This window comes from Canis lupus, chromosome 25 (assembly GCF_003254725.2).
Source record: "Canis lupus dingo isolate Sandy chromosome 25, ASM325472v2, whole genome shotgun sequence".
In the NCBI taxonomy this organism is placed as follows: Eukaryota; Metazoa; Chordata; class Mammalia; order Carnivora; family Canidae; genus Canis; species Canis lupus.
The window spans coordinates 29480150-29499174 of NC_064267.1; the positions used below are offsets into that span (position 1 = coordinate 29480150).

At 36.4% G+C, this 19025-nt stretch overlaps 1 protein-coding gene and 1 long non-coding RNA gene across 5 annotated transcripts in view; one reads left to right on the forward strand and one right to left on the reverse strand.

The window, feature by feature from the left end:
* ELP3 (elongator acetyltransferase complex subunit 3) overlaps positions 1-19025 on the reverse strand; it is a 92385-nt gene that overhangs the window by 25602 nt on the left and 47758 nt on the right. The window contains exon 10 of the mRNA XM_025463000.3: positions 10812-11005. Within this exon, the coding sequence (XP_025318785.1) occupies positions 10812-11005 (194 nt within the window). The remainder of the gene's footprint in view (positions 1-10811; positions 11006-19025) is intronic.
* The window catches only part of LOC118355251 (uncharacterized), a 38137-nt gene that overhangs the window by 12341 nt on the left and 6771 nt on the right, over positions 1-19025 (forward strand). For 3 of the 4 annotated variants that reach the window (XR_004817332.2, XR_004817330.2, XR_004817331.2), the window contains 2 exons: positions 4247-4296; positions 10457-11005. This is a non-coding gene — a long non-coding RNA (uncharacterized LOC118355251). Of the gene's footprint in view, positions 1-4246; positions 4297-10456; positions 11006-19025 lie in introns of those variants that run through there. The other variant, XR_007405812.1, reaches the window with a different exon arrangement.

Here is a 19025-nt window from a genome sequence, read left to right on the forward strand (position 1 = left end):
GTGATATTAAAAAATATATTTTAGTGTGATTAGTTAATATATATGATTTACTTGGAGTTTTTAGACAAAAAAGTTAATTTATTATCTTTGGAACTATAATTTCTTAAAATCAAATACATTTTTAATTAGTAATCAGATGTAGGGGCGCCTAGGTGGCACAGTTGGTTAAACATCTGTCTCTTGGTTTCAGTTCAGGTCATGATCTCAAGGTTGTGAGACTGAGCCCTACTTGGGGCCCTGCGCTCAGTGAAGAGTCTGCTTGTGACTCTCTTTCCCTTTCTCCCTCCCTGTCACACTCTCTCTAGAAAATAATCTTAAAAAAAAAAAAAAGGTAATCAAATGCAGCTAAATACAGTTGGTAAAAAAAAAAAAAAAAAAAATATATATATATATATATATATATATATATATATATATATGGTTTATTTCAGTAAGGAATGTGCAAATATACTGTTTTAAATATTTTACTGTTTCTTATTTATGAAAGCCAAAGTTCAAGTTTTCTAAATGCCCCTTTTCGCCCTGACACATTTTTAAAGATTTTATTTATTTGAGAGAGAGAGAGAGAGCGTGCGAGAGCGTGCACGAGTGGGGGTAGGGGCAAAGAGAAAGGGAAGCAGATTCCCCACTCAGTGCAGAGCCTGATGTGGGGCTCTGGGGCTCAATTTCAGGACCCTAAGATCATAACCTGAGCCAAAGTCAGATGCTTAACTGACTGAGACACCCAGGTGCCCCATTTACCCTGAAACATTTTATAAATAATTCACAAATACATGTACTTTCACAACTTGAAAGTAAAATTTTAAAACTTGTTATATGATATTAATCTGATAAAATCAGTGCAAGCACTTTTAGTACCCATTATATGACAGATACATTTGATTCTTGTTATTCACTGAACTTAAATTCTATAAAGATGCCATGAACACTGTATTTGCAATTACTCAAGCACTGTTCCTACAGAAAATGCAGGGTTAGGTTTCTGTGAGTCTTAATCACATTTTCTTCAACTGATCAATACATAACCCTGTTTTATGTATATTTCTGTGTAAAGATACTTTATAATATTGTGGCTAGCAGCAGTAAAATTCTTTCCTTAATGAAGCTCATCTAATATTTATTTTCTTCAGAAGGCTCATTACAACTTTCTTGTACTTAGGAATGCTAGACAGCACTTCAGAACTATGCTTGGGGTCATTTTAAACAGCAAAATCAACACAAAGCACAAAACTGTGAAAAAAATGGGTTATTTAGTAGATTGTGAAAAGGACACCTGTTTACAGTATGAGAGCTGAAACAAGTACCCAGTATCAGAATAGTATCTTGTTCCTCCTCAACTCTCCAACTACTAGTGTAACATGTACTGATGACTGTTTCATCATCCCTATCATGACTGTCAAATTGGTGATTATCATCCCTTCTGAATTTATTAGTTGGGCTTGTATTTTAGTGCAAAGAACTTTCTCTTCTCCATTTATTTATTCACTTATGAACTCATGGATTCCTGTTTTATTCAAAGAGTTGTAATCTGATACTAAGTTATTTATTTTGTTGCTTAAATTAGATTTGGCCAGTGTGTATGGATTCAGGCTGGTTTCTGGGTCCTTTCGACATGCCCTCATTCTTTGAATATTTCCTTACTTTCTGAACAACAAGATGTTCCAGGTTTATTGTGTAAGTTTGCTGCCCCCGCCCTGGAATTGGCCATTTTTCCAAGCAGCCCTGATTCCTTTTAGTGGAGAATGGAATTTAGAAATCAAGATGTGGGCACTCACTGTGCTTGCTCATTACTACTGAGGTGTAATTGTCACCAGACTCTCTCAGTGTAAACAACCAAGAAATTTATGTATATACGTACTTTTTGTATGTGCTTTATGTATGTGCATATAGGCATTCAATATGCACACACATAAACATACATCTATAACTATTTCTATATATAAATTTTTTAAAAATCCATGAGTTCATGATGATAATTACAATTCTAATCCAGTGTTCAACTTTTCACCTTACAATGTTTATAAATCCTTTTAGAGAGTGATAACTCTGGCTCTCTTTAGTATATTTACTTATTTGCTAAATCAAATAGTTTATTTGCTCAATATAACCAATCTCCTAACTACTCAAGCTGCCACAGCTGTACTCTCTACCCTTACTCTCCATTTCTTCAGATGACAGATATGTTGTGGCCAATGCCTCCATGGCATTGCCTCCCTAGGCAATGAGGAGGAGAAATGAGAAGGGAAAGGAAGATGGGTCTTCTACAAATATTTTAAAAAATGAACCAGGACTTTTAAAAGACACTAAAATTTTCAAAGGAAGTAAACTCTCTAAGGGATTGGTTTTATCATATAGGGTTAAACAGAATTATATGACAGAGATTATTACCAGCAGGGTTGGCTAATAATTTGTGGGGCCTAGTACAATGACAACAGCCTCTTGTTAAGAAATTATTAATTTCAAGATGGTGAAAGCAAAGCATTAAGACAATTTCAAGGCCCTATGAGACTACACAGGTCGCATGTCCCAGGAGCTGGCACTGATTACCACGAAGCACAAATCAGAGAGGACCTGATAATACAGGGCTTTATAATGATATTGACAGTTCATAAATATCCTTAAATTTATGTCTGTCACTACAAAAATGCAACATGGTTTTAATAGTCTTTGGTGGTAACATGCTTAGAGTATATCAGATGCAAGTTCTTCCTCATTAAGGAATAGAAATGTGGCAATCTCCATTTTCAGTGATAAGATCTTTTTCAATGAAAACAAAAAGACAATTCTATATATCCTGAGCAACTTTTATATGTGCAAAGTATTAAGCAATCTGAAATATATAAACATATATTGTTATAGTCTTCCAGGAGTTCAAAGCCCAAATAAGATTACTGACCATCTGAATTCCATCTAGGTAGAAGTTAAAATTATTTACATTTCTCAATTTGTTTCAATCTAGTTTTACTTTATTGACTTGAAGAGAGATTACACTCAAGAATATTTATTCACTTTTCTATTTCAACAGGTAACATTTTAAGCTTAGAGGTGCTAGTATTTGCAATTTGCTCATCAAAAAACTTTCAAAGTAATGTCTAGAGCTTTTTTGGTCTGAAGGTTCTCAAGCTTCAGAAGCATGTTTTGGTTGCAAATTGGTATTCCTATTCTAATGCTTCACAGTGATTTAAATATCACATGGAGGCAGACAGCTGTCAAAGAGCCTGCAGGCAGCAGCACTTTAATGTGGTTCCATTATGGATCTGGACAGAATTTATCATTTAATCATTCACTGCACCCTTCAGGGCCACAATACAGAATTATCTATTAGAATACTACTTCCTAAAAATACCTAGTAAGATGGTATTGACTCAAGTGTCATAAAATTAGAAGTACAAATTATATATTAGTTAAGGAAAGAAAAGGTGGGGAAAATGTTCAATTAAAAAAATCAAGTAATCTACTAGTAAAATATAGTACTAAAAAAAAAAAAAAAAAAAAGCCAAGTATAAAACATTGTGTTTTCACTTGAAATACCTTCTCTCCTACTTTCCTTTCTCTGTCCCCTTCTAACACTGGTCTGAAAGACAACTCCTAAGATCTTCTTCTCCTTCTATGTTTAGATTCACCAGTCAACACAAAAGTTATTGCCTGTAATTGGTAGAAGTTGTCACCAGGTGACCCTACATAGGTATAGCCAGATATTCTATAGGCACAGAACAAAAAGACACATATGGTCTGCCTTTACTATGGTTTAAAACAAAAAAAATTATAATTACCTACATTCAACACTCTGGGAGGAGACTTTTCTCCCTTGTCAATGGTTTTTTTTTTTTAGTCAGTTTTCTAAATTCTCAGAATTGCTCTAAAAGTTTAAAACTGAGGCTAGAGGAAACATTGCAGAGTCAAAACCATATGATTCTCTTAGCCTAAAACAGGTTTCTCAGTTACTTAACAGTGTCTAAAGACCCAGCCTTTTCTTGTATACATTTATATATAATGCTTGAGTTATCCACTAACAATTTCTTTAGCATCTCTATTTCAAAATTTTACCATCTAGTTGTCAATACAAATTTCCTTCCAGAGGTCCAGATGTACCAAATTTGGGCTATAGCCAAATATAAACATGAGTAAATAGAATATAAGGTTTTTAAGCTGAGACATGAAGCTGTTATACCAGAACAACACAGCTATCACACTGTTATTGTTAAGTGTACTATGTGAACATGGACTTGGTTTTTTGTCTCCCTAGCCTTCATATTTGCGCAGAAGAATGAAGATAACTCAAAAGGCCTCTGAAAGGTAAAACTGACATTTTCTTTCAGTTATCTCAATAAAAAGCACCTTCTCCTTTATGATCCAAATTCCATAACTGGCAGGCAACTTATATATAAACAGACAAGCGCTTTAAGAAGCAGCACAAATAATAATCAGTTACATGAAAAAAATGTTAATCTCCACTAATAACTACAGAATGCAAATTAAAACTCCTAGGTAAATAAAAAATATAAGCATCTGATTCTACAGAGATTGCAATAAATAATAATTATTTATTACTCTAAACTAGTAGCTTATCCTAACCCCTTTGGAAAACCATTATCAATATATACATATTAAAACCATAAAATTTATTTATACTCTCCCTGTTCCAGAAAGTATATTCATCTTCACCATTATCATAGAAAGATCCTTACTTGGATCTTTATCATTAGTAATTCTTTTCCTAGATTATACTACTCTAATGAATGACTTCAGCAAAAGTAAAAAGTTCTATTACATGGATTTTTCTATGCACATGGATTTTAGCTGTAGTGGAGGTCAGGATAATGATTAAAAAAAAAAAAAAAAGTTGGAAGCAACCTAAATGTCCAACATCAGGGAATAGTTTACTAAATGAGACAAATTAAATGCTAGACAACTGTGCTGTCATTAAAATTATAACTATGGAGATTATTCTAAGTCTTTAATAAGAAATGGAACACAAAAATGCAAACAGAATATTTGCCAGTGTAAAAAATGTATTGCTGTGTAAAGATGCATCCTAATTATACAAGGAAATTTTTGGAAAAATAATGTAAGCCTATTATAAATATATATTTGGAAGTGCTTTTAAAATAGCTTTATAGAGAAGTTATTTTGTTCCTATAAATACAGTACTGTATGGTTGGACCTCAAGTAGAAAATACAAGTTTTGGATAGTTAGTAATATTCTATAAACCCTGTTGGGAAAAAAAAAAAAAATCACATGCTCCAAAAGAAATGTGTTGGGATCAATGAACAGGGGTACACAGAAACACTCTCTACCTCAGCATTGTAAAAGTCTGCACTAGAATTTCAGTGACTATTGATAACAAAAAATAAGTCAATGTGAAATAAATTTGAATAGATTTTGTGCAGTATATACGAAGAAAGTATGCAAATAAAAATGGGTTAAAAGTAGTAACACATAAATCTGAATAAATCCCTATGTAGGTAGCCATAATAATATTTCAATACAAAACATAAGGTAATGTATTTGAGGAATTCTGTCCATGCTTATTGGGAAACATAGTTTACATCAGTTCACATAATTAAGCTACATAAAAGAAAAGAATTCTAATGTAAACTTGTTTAGCAGTATCATAGTTCTATTAAAAACACACACACAAAATAAAATAGCATCATAAATTCTATGATTTATGATAGAATCATAATTTGAATTCAAATTAAGTAAATATCAAATTTAGTAATTCAAAATTAAGTAAATTCTATATTCAAAATTCAATTAAATTCAAAATTGAGGGGCAGCCCGGGTGGCTCAGTGGTTTAGCGCCACCTTCAGCCCAGGGCATGATCCTGGAGACCCAGGATCGAGACCCACATCAGACTCCCTGCATGGAGCCTGTTTCTCCTTCTGCCTGTGTCTCTGATTTTCTCTCTCTCCTCTCTATGTGCTCATGAATAAATAAATAAAATCCTAAAAAAAAAAAAAAAAAAAAAATTCAAAATTAAGTAAATTATCAGTCCCAAAGCATGAAAATCTGACATCATTGGTAGACTCAAGATGACTCCACCAAAGGCATGTGCTTTGTTTGGAACTGAGTCATCACGATCTTGAAATAAATTTTGAGTCTGAGGACATTACTAATTCTACATTTTAAAAGAGATTGTACCTCTTGTTTTACAGCATTCCGCTGAGTTTTCATTCACCCACACGTATGTGAAATAATAAAAGAGTGTCACTTCAAACTCTTAAGCCTACAACCCACCTGTATCATTTGTTCTGCATAAATCTTTTAAGTGATATATTGATAGAGAAGTAGAACTGACAGTTTTGCCCCTGGAATTAGAGCGAGGGGACACTTCTATTGCTGGATTCTCCAGAGAGAGCTGTAATGGGGTCATGACAGGAGAACTGAGAACAGGGAGGTTTCTTTTATCAGACTCATGTTGGTTATCCATAATATTATGCTCTTCTCATCATACAACCTTTGGTTATATTAACACACATATTCTTAATTCTTCTGGTCATGACGCCTTTACAATTTTCCTACAGAGATTATTTTGCTGCTCTTATCTTCTCAAAGTCCTTATTTTCTTAGTTGGTGGTAGGCCAGGATAATGTCCCACGGTGATACTTCATAGTTTATAATTTAAGCTTTTAATGTTAGAGCAGTATCTCTGTTCCTTTTGACTCACTGGTTATAGTAGTAAGAAATTTAAATCTGAATGTGAAGGGGGTGAATGCAAACTCTTCATTTGATTGTATGAGCTATGCCTTGTTACTTATGGTAAGAAAACTATGATGTCTATGGCTGTGAAATTTCTATCTGTGATATTTGCTGCCATGCACTGCTGTTGGGAAGTATTATCTTCTGTGCTCTGGTTACCCTGTAGTCTAAGTGCCTGACATTAAACTTTCTGTAGTATAAGTGCTTGACATTAAGTTTTTGATTGCTGAGGCATTCATTTCAAAAGACATCCGTCCTGAATAAACATATTGCAGCTGTGTGACACAGCTACTAACAAAACAACCAGATAAGGAATTAGACTACCCCTTCCCCCATGAAGTTCCCTCTTTCAGAAAGCCCTGGATAACCTAGATAACTGACCATCTGAGCGGCCCCATTTCTTCCTTATCACACCCTAATTCCCATTCTTATTCTTTAATCAATAGTGAGTGAACCCACAAAACCCTAGACACTCCATCCTTGGATCCTAATAAAGGCAGAGGCCCAGGTTCATGCCTTTTCCCCTTCCCCCTTCAAGCTCACTGTGTACCTCTCAGGTTTGCTGGGTATCCTCTAGGACATCTGAATAAGAAATCTTGTTTCTCAAAGCCCCCTGATGGTTTTTGCTGAAGTGTGTCCTGCAATTGTAATAAGCAGTATAAGGGTTAGTTCAGCAACACTGGTCCCCATGCAGGAAATGTCTGTTGGGGCTCACCATGAGTAATAATGGCCAGGTGAGTGTCTCAGATATTCAAAACTGATAAGATCACTATCATTAAGCTGAGGTCAACACAGTAGATTTGTTGCCATGCTCTCCTACTGGGAAGTAGTATCTTCACTTGTATCTAGTTGCTTTAAGTCAGTTAAATGCAAATAATCTTTTCTTTTGTCTTTGTTAATACTACCTATTGCATCTTTGTTTTCTATTGTATTAATTCACATTTTTGAAACAATCTCAAAATTACACAAAAAGTCCTAAGTGTCATACAAACAACTATTTTCCTAAATTATTTGCTTGTAAATTGGGAACAAGATGTTCCAACACCTTCTGAATAAAGTATTTCCTACAATAGGGATGTTCTCTTATACAGCTATAATACAACCATGAAAATCAGGAAACTAACACTGGTATTTTACTGGTATTTCTACTGCAGGCTCACCAGTGTCTAAATAATGTCCTTTATGGCAAAAGAGTCCAGTCAGAACCTTGTGTTGTATTTAGGTATCATGACCTTTTGGTCTCCTTCAAAATGAAACTCTTTCTTTAATTCTTCTAATTTTGAAGATTTCACCTTTTTTTTTTTTTTTTTTTAGAATATCCCTCAATTTGGGATTGTCTACTTTTTTAGAATTATATTCAGATTATGGAGTTTGGCTGAGTAACAGAAGTGATACTGTCATACTATAATGTGCCACATAATTGACATACTAGTACTGGTGATATGTACTTTGACTAGCTGCCAGTCTTCTCCATAGTCAAGTCACTTATTTCTGCTCTGTAATTAATAAGCATGTTGTAGGCAGGTACTCTGAAACAACGTACAATCAATTCTCATTATTCATAGTAACTATGTTCTACAAAGTTGCTGTGAACGCTGAGTTAGTGAATATTAAAACATTGCTCCTAGTGGAAATACAGGGCTAGGTTCCTGTAAGCCTCTAGTCACAACATTTTAATTAACTGATAGCCTTGTTTCACATGTGTTTAAAAACACCCTATGTATGTAATTGCTGATTCAACACTGAATCCCAGGCAATAGGGCTATAACTCATGGCTGAATGAAGCTTATCTCACACATGTATTTTCTCTGTAAGGCACATCATAGCCTTCTTGCACTTACACTACACAACATTTCAGTACTATCCTTAAGTGCCATTTTTTTTTTTGAATGTTTATCATAGCTTTAATTATAATAGCCCCAAACTAAAAACAACTCAAATATTTATCAACAGATGAACAAGTTGTACATTCATATATTCTAGATTTCCATTAAGGCAGTTGTTTCATGATATACACATTTGTTAAAACTCATTGATCTATACATTTAAAAAATAATGGTGTATTATTCTATACATACTGAATCTTAAAGTTTTTTTTAAATTTATTTTTTATTGGTGTTCAATTTACTAACATACAGAATAACCCCCAGTGCCCGTCACCCATTCACTCCCACCCCCCGCCCTCCTCCCCTTCTACCACCCCTAGTTCGTTTCCCAGAGTTAGCAGTCTTTACGTTCTGTCTCCCTTTCTGATATTTCCCACACATTTCTTCTCTCTTCGTTAAGGGCCATTTTATTTTTTTATTTTTTTATTTTTTTTAATTTTTTTTTAGGGCCATTTTAAATAGTGAAATCACCAACCCCACAAAAATGCAAAAAAACCCCACATGTCATTCAACAGACTGTGAAAAGGATACACACACTATATTTATTACTTATTACATATTTACAATTATTTCTATATCTACCTATATATTAAAAACCATGAGTTCACACCAGTATCTCCTATTCTAAAACACCATGTGGTACATTCTAATCTTCTCCTTTTTCACACTTGTAATTTCCATTCTAGATAACACAAAACCAACTCCCATTATCCTTAATTACCTACTTTCTAGATCAGCCCTCTGCAAGAAACCAATCTTCTGTTGCTGTCCTCTTCTCTACACCTCCACATTACCCCCTGAGATATGCTCCTTACCCTGCTCAGTTCTGACATCCAGTGCCAGACCAGTCCTCAGTGAGAAAGCACTTTTTACCACATTCGGGCTGCCAGAGACCACATCACACTGCTGCCTACAAGCCCTGTGGCTACTTACTTCAGTGTGGATGGTGTCTCGCTGAACAACTTCTAAAGTCTTTTGAATTGAATTGTTTCAGAAGGGTTGAAAAAGAAGTGGAAGGACAATGCAAACAGTTTTGGCAGCTGAGTTTTCCTCAGTATTTTAAAAAAGAGATCATATAGGCAATTTAAATCCTTAAGTTAGAACAATAACTTATTTTTTAAAAATTTTTTTAAAAGATTTTATTTATTTATTTATTCATGAGAGACACACACACACAGAGGCACAGACACAGGCAGAGGGAGAAGCAGGCTCCATGCAGGGAGGCTGACATGGGACTTGATCCCGGGCCTCCAGGATCACACCCTGGGCTGAAGGCAGCGCTAAACTGCTGAACCACCCGGGCTGCACCAGACCAAGAATTTTAAAAAAATTTAAGAAATCAATATGCTGTGGCAGAAGTATGGTGTAAACATCCTTCAACTTTTAAGCAAATCCATTATTTTATAATCTTGATAATTTTCCTTTAGTTGATCATTCTGCTTAATTTTCAGTGTTCATTATTTTATATTATCAGGCACACAATTTTTGTGTTTAGTGGAATAATATAGCAACTGATTGTACATGCATTTGCTAGTCATCTTTTCACCTTTTATTTATACTAGAATCCAGGTAGCTTTTGGCAAGGTGGTGGAAATATGCCTTCCTGACCAGCAAATACAGGAATGCCTTTGTCAGGATTATAGGTACACACGTAATTTTATGGCTCCTAAAATTTTTCGTCAATGTTATATTTCTTGTAAAAAAAAAAAAAAAGGCATGAATGCAAATGAGATCTTAGTTTTTCTCTCCTTTAGGGGAAAAAAAGTTAAGATGATCTCCTTCATACCATCAGGAATCGGTTACTCTTTCTCCATATTTACATTAATATCTGTAAAGAATGATTATTGCTACTCTTTTTTTCTTCAGAGACTCTACCACAGGGATAACAGACACTTCTTCCTTCCATACTCACTACTGTATCCAGACTGAAGTAGGGCTGGCAAAGAAATCCTGGAACCAATAGCATGCTATCGTAACTCTGTCTCTTGATGCATGAATCAATGGAAAGACAAATACATGAATAAATAAGATACTGGCAAAGTGGCTTGGACATGCTGTCCTTTCATTTTCATCCCTGTCTATGTGTAGACAGCATTCCAGGTCTCATTTTTAATTAAAAAAAAATTCAAACTCCTCAATATTAAATTATACTGTTCTCATTAGAAATTAAACAGACAGACTCATCACTGATTTTTTTCTGGCCTAAGAGATAACACACTACCTCTGCACTCGGTACACTCGTGTCCACGGAGGCACAAGAGCAAGGATCCGAGCCACCAATTCAATCAGGTCACTAGGAGAATAACTCTTATATCTTCCTGATTTCCACAGCTCATAAAGCCCAGTTCCACGAATCACCAGGGTAGGGTAGAGTTTCAAACCATCAGGACGAAAAGCAGGGTTCTCAAAAAACTCCTGTGAATGGAAAACAGAAAATTACCACTCCATTAGTTATATAGAGATTGATGAAGTTTCCATGGTCAAGTTTCAGTCTTGGGGCAACTTCTCTCATATATCTATCTAGTCTGTAGACTGCCTTTCCTTTCCATCAAGGGGGGGGATGCAGACAGAACAGCAACTCATTGTTTTTACAGGCTCACTGGAGCAAAATGTGTGTGTGCTAGGTTACAAAGCCCTTGTTAATCCAACCCCTGTCTACTGCTGTAATCTCCTCTCATGCCACCCTTACCACCCTGCCTTTCTGCTTCTGCAAAGGCAATTTCCTCTGTCTGGAAAGTACGTCAATCTTACTTTATCTAGCTAATTTCAAGGTCTCAACATGAATGCCAATTCTTCAGATAGGCATTCTTGACCTCGAATACAAGTTGCCTCGCTTAAAAAAGAAAAAAATTCATTTTGGGACACCTGGGTGGCTCAGCAGTTGAGTGTCTGCCTTCGGCTCAAGGCATGATCCTGGGATCGAATCCCACACCGTGCTCCTTGCAGGAAAACTGCTTCCCCCTCTGCCTGTGTCTCTGCCTCTCTCTCTCTCTGTGTATCTCTCATGAATAAATAAAATCTTAACAATTCATATTGAATTCTGTATTACTGCTTTCTTAATATCACCATACTTTATTCGATGCCTGCCATTACCTTGAGACTGTATCCTCCTTTAATAATAGAATACACTTATTGTTTAAACTTTGGAAAAGTTGTGACAGAGATCATCACTTGCCTGCAAAACCTAAAGTGTTTACTATAAAGCCCTTAGCAGGAAGAGTATGTCAATCCCTGGATATGCCTATTTTGTCTTCAGGCCAACTGGCACCATTCCTAACCTGGGATACACACTATTTGTTATCTAGACACTGAGGAATACATCTAATTTATCTACTTTGACATAGTCATTTCCTGTACTATATCATCCCAGCTGGCTTTATTTGGGATAAAGCAAGGAGACACCAGGCATTATCTTTCCCTGACTTTGCACTGTTCATTTGCTCTTAATTTAGCAGTGTGTAGTGGAGGAATGAAGGTGGACTCAGTTTCCTCTCAACTCACCCTGGCATAGTATCTATAGAGCCAACTGTACTATATCTTATGACTGTAACAATGCTTTTTATCTTGTGCTATATTCTTGAGAGCTTTCCATTGCTTAACCTGTTTTTCAAAGAAATGTAACTATAGACTTTTCGATCTCATTGATTTCTGTCATATTCTTAAATGCTGTATTCTTTGTGCATCATTTGGTCTTAGGGATATTCTTCTGTAATTGTCTGTAATTTTCCCTATAACGTTTCTATGTTGAAGGTTCATTAGCCCTTTTTAAGTATTCTATAACCACCCAAAAGAACATGTATGCAAGTCATTCTGTACCTAGTTTGAATCCATATTGGAACATGAGATTTCAGAAAAGTAGTTCAAGTGCTTATATGATAAAGAAGATAGATGGGTTGATAAGATTGACAATAGATGAAACTGGTTCTGGATTTCTGATTAAACATGGAGAATTAAAGCATGTGTCTCCTTCCTTTTCCTCCAAAATCATTATTACATAACAGAGACGAACTTTTTAAAAAAGTATAAACTCAGAAGAACAAAAATAACATCAGAGGAGATGGGGGTTGTGGGGGGAGGACAGGACCAGTTATGATAATAAATTTTTGGAAAACAGAAAATAGATGAAGACTGGTAAATGGCTTTGCAAGTAAATAAAAGTATAAACAAAGTACTTGCAAAAGGGGATACCAATGAAAGTCCAGCTCTGTCACACTAGAGTCTCAAAAAGGCTCATGCATTAAGTGGGCAGGATGGAAAAAAATCACGAGATCAAAGTCTGTACATGGAGGGATTTATCCCTTATTACTTTGCCCTTCTTACTGGCAGTCACCTGCCCATTTGTTCCCTGGAGAAACTGCTGGATTCTGAGATTCCAAGTACAAAGGAAGGCCTAGGTGAGAATAAAGGCTGAAAACAGAGAGATTAAGTGAAAGCCAGCACACTGACTGGTGGATTCCTTGCCTTGCTCCCTGGGTACCAGCAGTCAATTTTCTGTGACCTACTCATACCAGCCACCCCCAAGCAGGAAGTTGGGAGAGTTCATCTATGGATTAATCAAATGACCCTAAATAAGAGTTCAAGATACTAACATTTGAGAATTCCCTAAAGAAAAGGAGAGCTGGGCACATCTGGATGGCTCAGTTGGTAAAGCATGTGACTCTTGATCTTGGAATTATGAGTTTGAGCCCCATGTTGGGTGCAGAGATTACTGAAAAATAAAATCTTGGGATGCCTGAGTGGCTTAATGGTTGAGCCATTTGACTCATGGTGTCATGCTGGGGTCCTGGGATTGAGTCTCACATTTGAGTTCCCTGTGGGGAGCCTGCTTCTCCCTCTGCCTATGTCTCTGCCTTTCTTTCTGTGTCTCTCATGAATAAAGAAATCTTTAAAAAAAAAATAAAATCTTTAAGTAAATAAAACAAAACCTTAAAAAAAGAAAAGGAGAGCTTATTATATGAATACCCTCCAATGAGATATAATCAGCAGCTAGCCACCTAGAGCTTGAAATCTGTCCTTTTAGCTCCTTACTTTTATTTTTAAAATTTTATTTTTATTTATTTTTTTTTAAGAGGGGGAAAAGGGGTGGATGGGCAGAGGGAGAGGGAGCAAGATGAATCTTAAGCACTCTTCATACCTGGCATGGAGCCTGACACGGGGCTTAATCTCACAACCCTGAGATCACGACCTGAGATGAAATCAAGAACTGGATGCTTAACTGACTTAAGCAAGCTACCCAGGCACCCCTGATCCCTTACTTTTAAAATATGACCATTTGGCTAAGGATCACCAGAAACTTGGAGGAAGCCTAGAACATAAAGGGCAGAACAAAACAAAAAGAAGGAAAAGGAACTTAGAGGAAAGAGGCATTGCATAAAGGGAAAAAAAATTCTATAATTCCTTCAGAGAGAAGATATATTACATCCATTAGACAAGAAAGGATGTTAGAGAAAATCAAACAGGGGATCCCTGGGTGGCGCAGCGGTTTAGCGCCTGCCTTTGGCCCAGGGCGCGATCCTGGAGACCCGGGATCGAGTCCCACGTCGGGCTTCCAGTGCATGGAGCCTGCTTCTCCCTCTGCCTGTGTCTCTGCCTCTCTCTTTCTCTCTCTGTGTGACTATCATAAATAAATAAAAAAATATTAAAAAAAAAAAAGAAAATCAAACAACCAGAAAGAAAAAATAAATAAAAAAATATTAAAAAAAAAGAAAATCAAACAACCAGAAAGAAAGAACTATTGAAAATCAAAGCTATAACAAAAATAAAAACATTTAACAGAAATGTTGAAAGATAAACATGAGAATATAAGAAAGCAGAAAAAAAAAAAGAAAAATAGGTAAAAAAAAATATGAAAATATTTGATGAATCTAGGAGATCCAACATTTGCTTAATAGGAGTTTTAGAAAGAGAATATAGAAAAATGAAAGGCGAAAACTATCCAGTAGTACAAAGAAATTTCCTAGAGGACAGATCCTTAAAAAATCTAGCACAATTAAACAACTCTTACCAAAATGCAGCACTGTGAAATTTCACAACATATGGGATAAAGACAATTTCCTAAAATATTTCATAGTTAACAAAACAAGATACCAGGTTACATACATCATAGGATTAAAGATACAGAATATAGAATTAGGAATAAAAACAAAATTGTGCTCCTTAGGAGCAGTGCTAAAAGCTACAAGGCAAGGTGCAATGCCTTAAAAAATGGTTTTACATAATTCTGTTAAGTGTGAAGATGGAAAAGATTTGGAGCACACAAATGGCTTACTTTCCATGATGAATCTTTCCTTTGGAAACTGGTGGAAAGTGTGTTTTAGTAACGTCAAGGAATAAACAAATAAAAAGGGCCAATTTGGAACCCAGAAGGCAAAGAATCCAATACAGGAGACTGGTGAAGAGAAGCCCTCCAAGGAAGACAGTTGTGAACTGGGTACAAAGAACTGCCTAGCACAGTTTGGCATTGGAAGACAGGGTATCAGGAGTCATGGCCGTACGCTAAAAAACAAACTGACATAGTATCTGATTAATTATGCCACAACAGAGAGGCCTTAACATTCAGTGAGTACCTCTGAAAGTTACAGGTGCACAGAGAACTAAGCAAGTAAAAAAAAGACAACTGTTGATTCCAGAAAAAACCCAAAAGGTTATTCAAGAAAAGAATGCTAGTATTATTACTTGGCTTTAGATCAGTAATAATTTATGTAAAAACTATAATGTAAACAGTGACTACTAATGTAACTAAAATAGTGATGTAACAATATTGGGAGAATGGGAGCAAAGTATAAAAGAAAAACAATTAACTTTTCAACTATAGTTACAGTAAGATAAGAGAATCTATCTAAAACTGATCATCAAGAAAAAGCAATCCAAACATGGTATTAAGAAATATAAAGGGGGATCCCTGGGTGGCGCAGCGGTTTGGCGCCTGCCTTTGGCCCAGGGCGCGATCCTGGAGACCCGGGATCGAATCCCACGTCAGGCTCCCGGTGCATGGAGCCTGCTTCTCCCTCTGCCTGTGTCTCTGCCTCTCTCTCTCTCTCTGTGACTATCCTAAATAAATAAATAAAATATTAAAAAAAAAAAAAAAAGAAATATAAAGGTAAATATCAGGAAAAAACCCCACAGCTACAATGGTTTAAAGGAGGCAGAGGACTACTGTGTTCTGATATGATCTCTTTAGGATTTACTGAATTTTCAAATAATATTTAATAGTTTTGAATTTATTATTCAACAACTTTTATATCGTAAAGATAAAAAATTAATAAACATCATTTTGGTGCAATGTGAATGGAACATCAGAAGGGAACAGGACTTGTGGTAGGGTGACTTTGTTGAGAAGCTGTTTATCTGTGTAGGTAAGCTGACGAAAGTATGAACTAAAGTTGTGGCAGTGGGAACCCAGAGGAGGGAGTACATTGAAAACCTCCTGTAGAGTTAGATCCCAGGTATGAGGGGATAGTCACAGCAGCAAAGTACTGAGCACTCACTACATGCCAGGCATGTTTCTAAGTATGTTACATGTATTTTCTCAGCTAATCTTCATAATTGGTAGATACTATAATTAACCTCATTTTTTGGATGAGGAAACTGGGGAACAAAGCAGTCAAACAAACGGTCTGTTACTAAGTAGTGGGAGCTAGTATCCAAACTAGGTGGTCTGGCTCCAGAGTCCAAATATTCTCAACTTGCTCCTGAAAAACTCCTCTAAATTCCCGGCTAGGGAGAATATGTGGATGAAGAGGCCACCAAGGAAATATGAAAGGAAATAAAAAGGGGAAAAGACTGCTGGGGAAAAGGATAAATATGTCCACACTGGATATATTAAGTTCTAACTACATGGAAGACATCTGGTGCTAGTTGCAGAGTATTAAGTAATTGGTCTTAGGAGCCTGAGGCTTAAGGCTAGAGAGAAAATGAGACTCAATGAAATGTTAAGTGGTCGAGTTAGAATTACAGAAGAAAGGCAAGCACATAGAAGAGTGCAAAAGACAGAACCTACATTTAAGTTGTGAGAACATAAAGAAGATAGAACCAAACCAAACCAAACCAAACCAAACCAAACCAAAGAGTTGGAGGTAAGAGGAGAGCCAGGAGACAGTAGAGTCACAAAAGCCAGGGAGGTGAGAATCCTAAAATGGAAACAGTCTCTAACAACTACAAATGCTAAGACTGAATAACATGACAGCAGAGAAATATCCTTTCCATCTGGAGATTAGAAAGCATCTTACAATATTTGAGGGAAGAGTTTCAATGGGATGTGGGAACTAAAACTGCAGTGGGTTTGAGGAATGAAGGCAAGGAGGGAGCAGAAACACTGGAGAGTTTGTAAAACGGTCTGGGTGCACTCAAGGAAAAGGAAAGGAAGGTATTACTGTCTTTCACTGCAGGTCTTCTGGTACAATTTGACTTTTAACATTATGCATGTATCCCTTTACTACAAATAAAAAGTAACTAAAAACAGAATGAGGTTTAAAGTTTTGTTAATATCCAACTTGACTTATATTTCAACATCATTCAGGTCATGCAGTCACTCATGGTCAAACAGACTTCCCTTCACCTAAAAAAGTTACCACAGAAAGGAAAGCCATGGAAAGGGTGCTCATTTTACAGCTTGGGTTTTACCTGAGACTCACCACAGACTTTAACAGTTAGTTAATCTCATCAGGCTTGCTTCCTCAACTGAGGAGACTATAACAGGTGGTCTCTTCTGATAGAATACTACTATGACCTGTATCCTATGCCACTATCTTCAGTAATAAACCTTTACATTAAAAACAAGTAACAACAAATACCGCCAGCCATCCCTGCCAAACAGTAACTTAATCAGATTGGCTCAGTATAAAAAAAAAGGAACTTGTGTCATGTTAATGGACTTTGAAAGACTTCTGGTAATTGACAGAAGATTCTGAAGAGAAACAGATACTTTTGAAGCATTTTCAGCAATCTTAGCTTGTATATTCAAGAACAGTTTAATTTTTAAAGGAATAAGCCACCAAAACAACTAAATGTTATTTTGAGTAATAAGTCCTATCTGAGAATAGGTAGAAAGGGTGAAATCAATACTTTTAGGATAAATTCCTAAATTTCCACCACAAGGACTTTCAGCTTTATAAGGACAAAGAAAATTTCATTTCTGAGTTCCTGGAAAATATAAGCAAATGCTATTTATCACACACAGCTACAAGCTCTGCATCTACCACTAGGGAAGAGTGTGAATTTGTCATGAACAGATGCAAATAAACAGAAACTAAGAGTAGTGACCCAGAGCTGACCTAAACAAGAAAGTGTGAGGTCTAAGCCAATTTATAATTAGTGTTGTGCCCAAGACTGCAAATCCGAGAAACCACCAAGGAGCCGACACCCATGCAAGCACATGAGGGTTTATTAACAAGCTCGAGCTTGGGTCCAAGTATACCTGACACAGAGGAGCAGGGACTTGGACCCTGAGGCTAAGAGGTGTAGCAGTTTTATAGGGGCCAGTGGCCCATGGGATTGTAACTTACACAGAAAGTTGCACAGTCATGTCGGTCCACACTGCAGGTGGCCAATTGAATTACAATTTACCCTACAGTGACCGTTTGAACTAGCCTATCACTCTGGTCAGAATCGATGCACAGGTTTGGCGGGCAAAAGGCAGGGTTTACATTTTTATAAGCCGGTTTCTGGTAAGGGTGTGCTCAGCGGCTTGACTAGGATGGAGGAGTGCCTTAAGTAATTGGGGGTTATACATGAGATGGTGGGTGTAGCACAAAATGGAGTTAGTCCTGCTCTGCTTGTCCAGGGGTAGGGGATTTTTGTTAAATTCCTTGGTCTCACAATTAGCACACTATAGGCATACAACCCAAGATATGGCTGAGACATCTCAGCAGGCTGGGTAATAGCTTTATGGATCTGTGCCAGGCAAGGCCATCCCATCCTCTACAGAAATAACATTTGGTATACTTCTCTAATATATGAGCAGACCCCCAATTTAGCAACCCCTCCTATGGAACAAAACACATTAATTCAGGAAAATATATCTGTGGGTTTCTAATGATGGGACAATGAAATAAAGTGGGGGGAAAGTTTTTAAAGTATAAAAGAGGTGTGCCTGAGTGGCTCAGTAGGTTAAGCATCTGTCTTTGGCTCAGGTCATGATCTCAGGGTCCTGGGATCGAGCCCCACATTGGGCTCCCTGCTCAGTGAGGAGTCTGCTCCCTTTCCCTTTGCTAGTCTACCCCTCCCCACTCATGTGCTATCAAATAAAAATCTTTAAAAAAGTATAAAATATATTGCTTACTAATTCAGGAAAGGTTGTGAATTCCAAATAGGTCCAAATAAGACTTCCTAAACAAAAACTAGTTTTAAAAGTTTTTGTGTGAACTTTTATTAGAATGTATCTTAGATACAGAAAAGTACACAAACCCTAAGTGTACATCTTGATAGATTTTTTTAC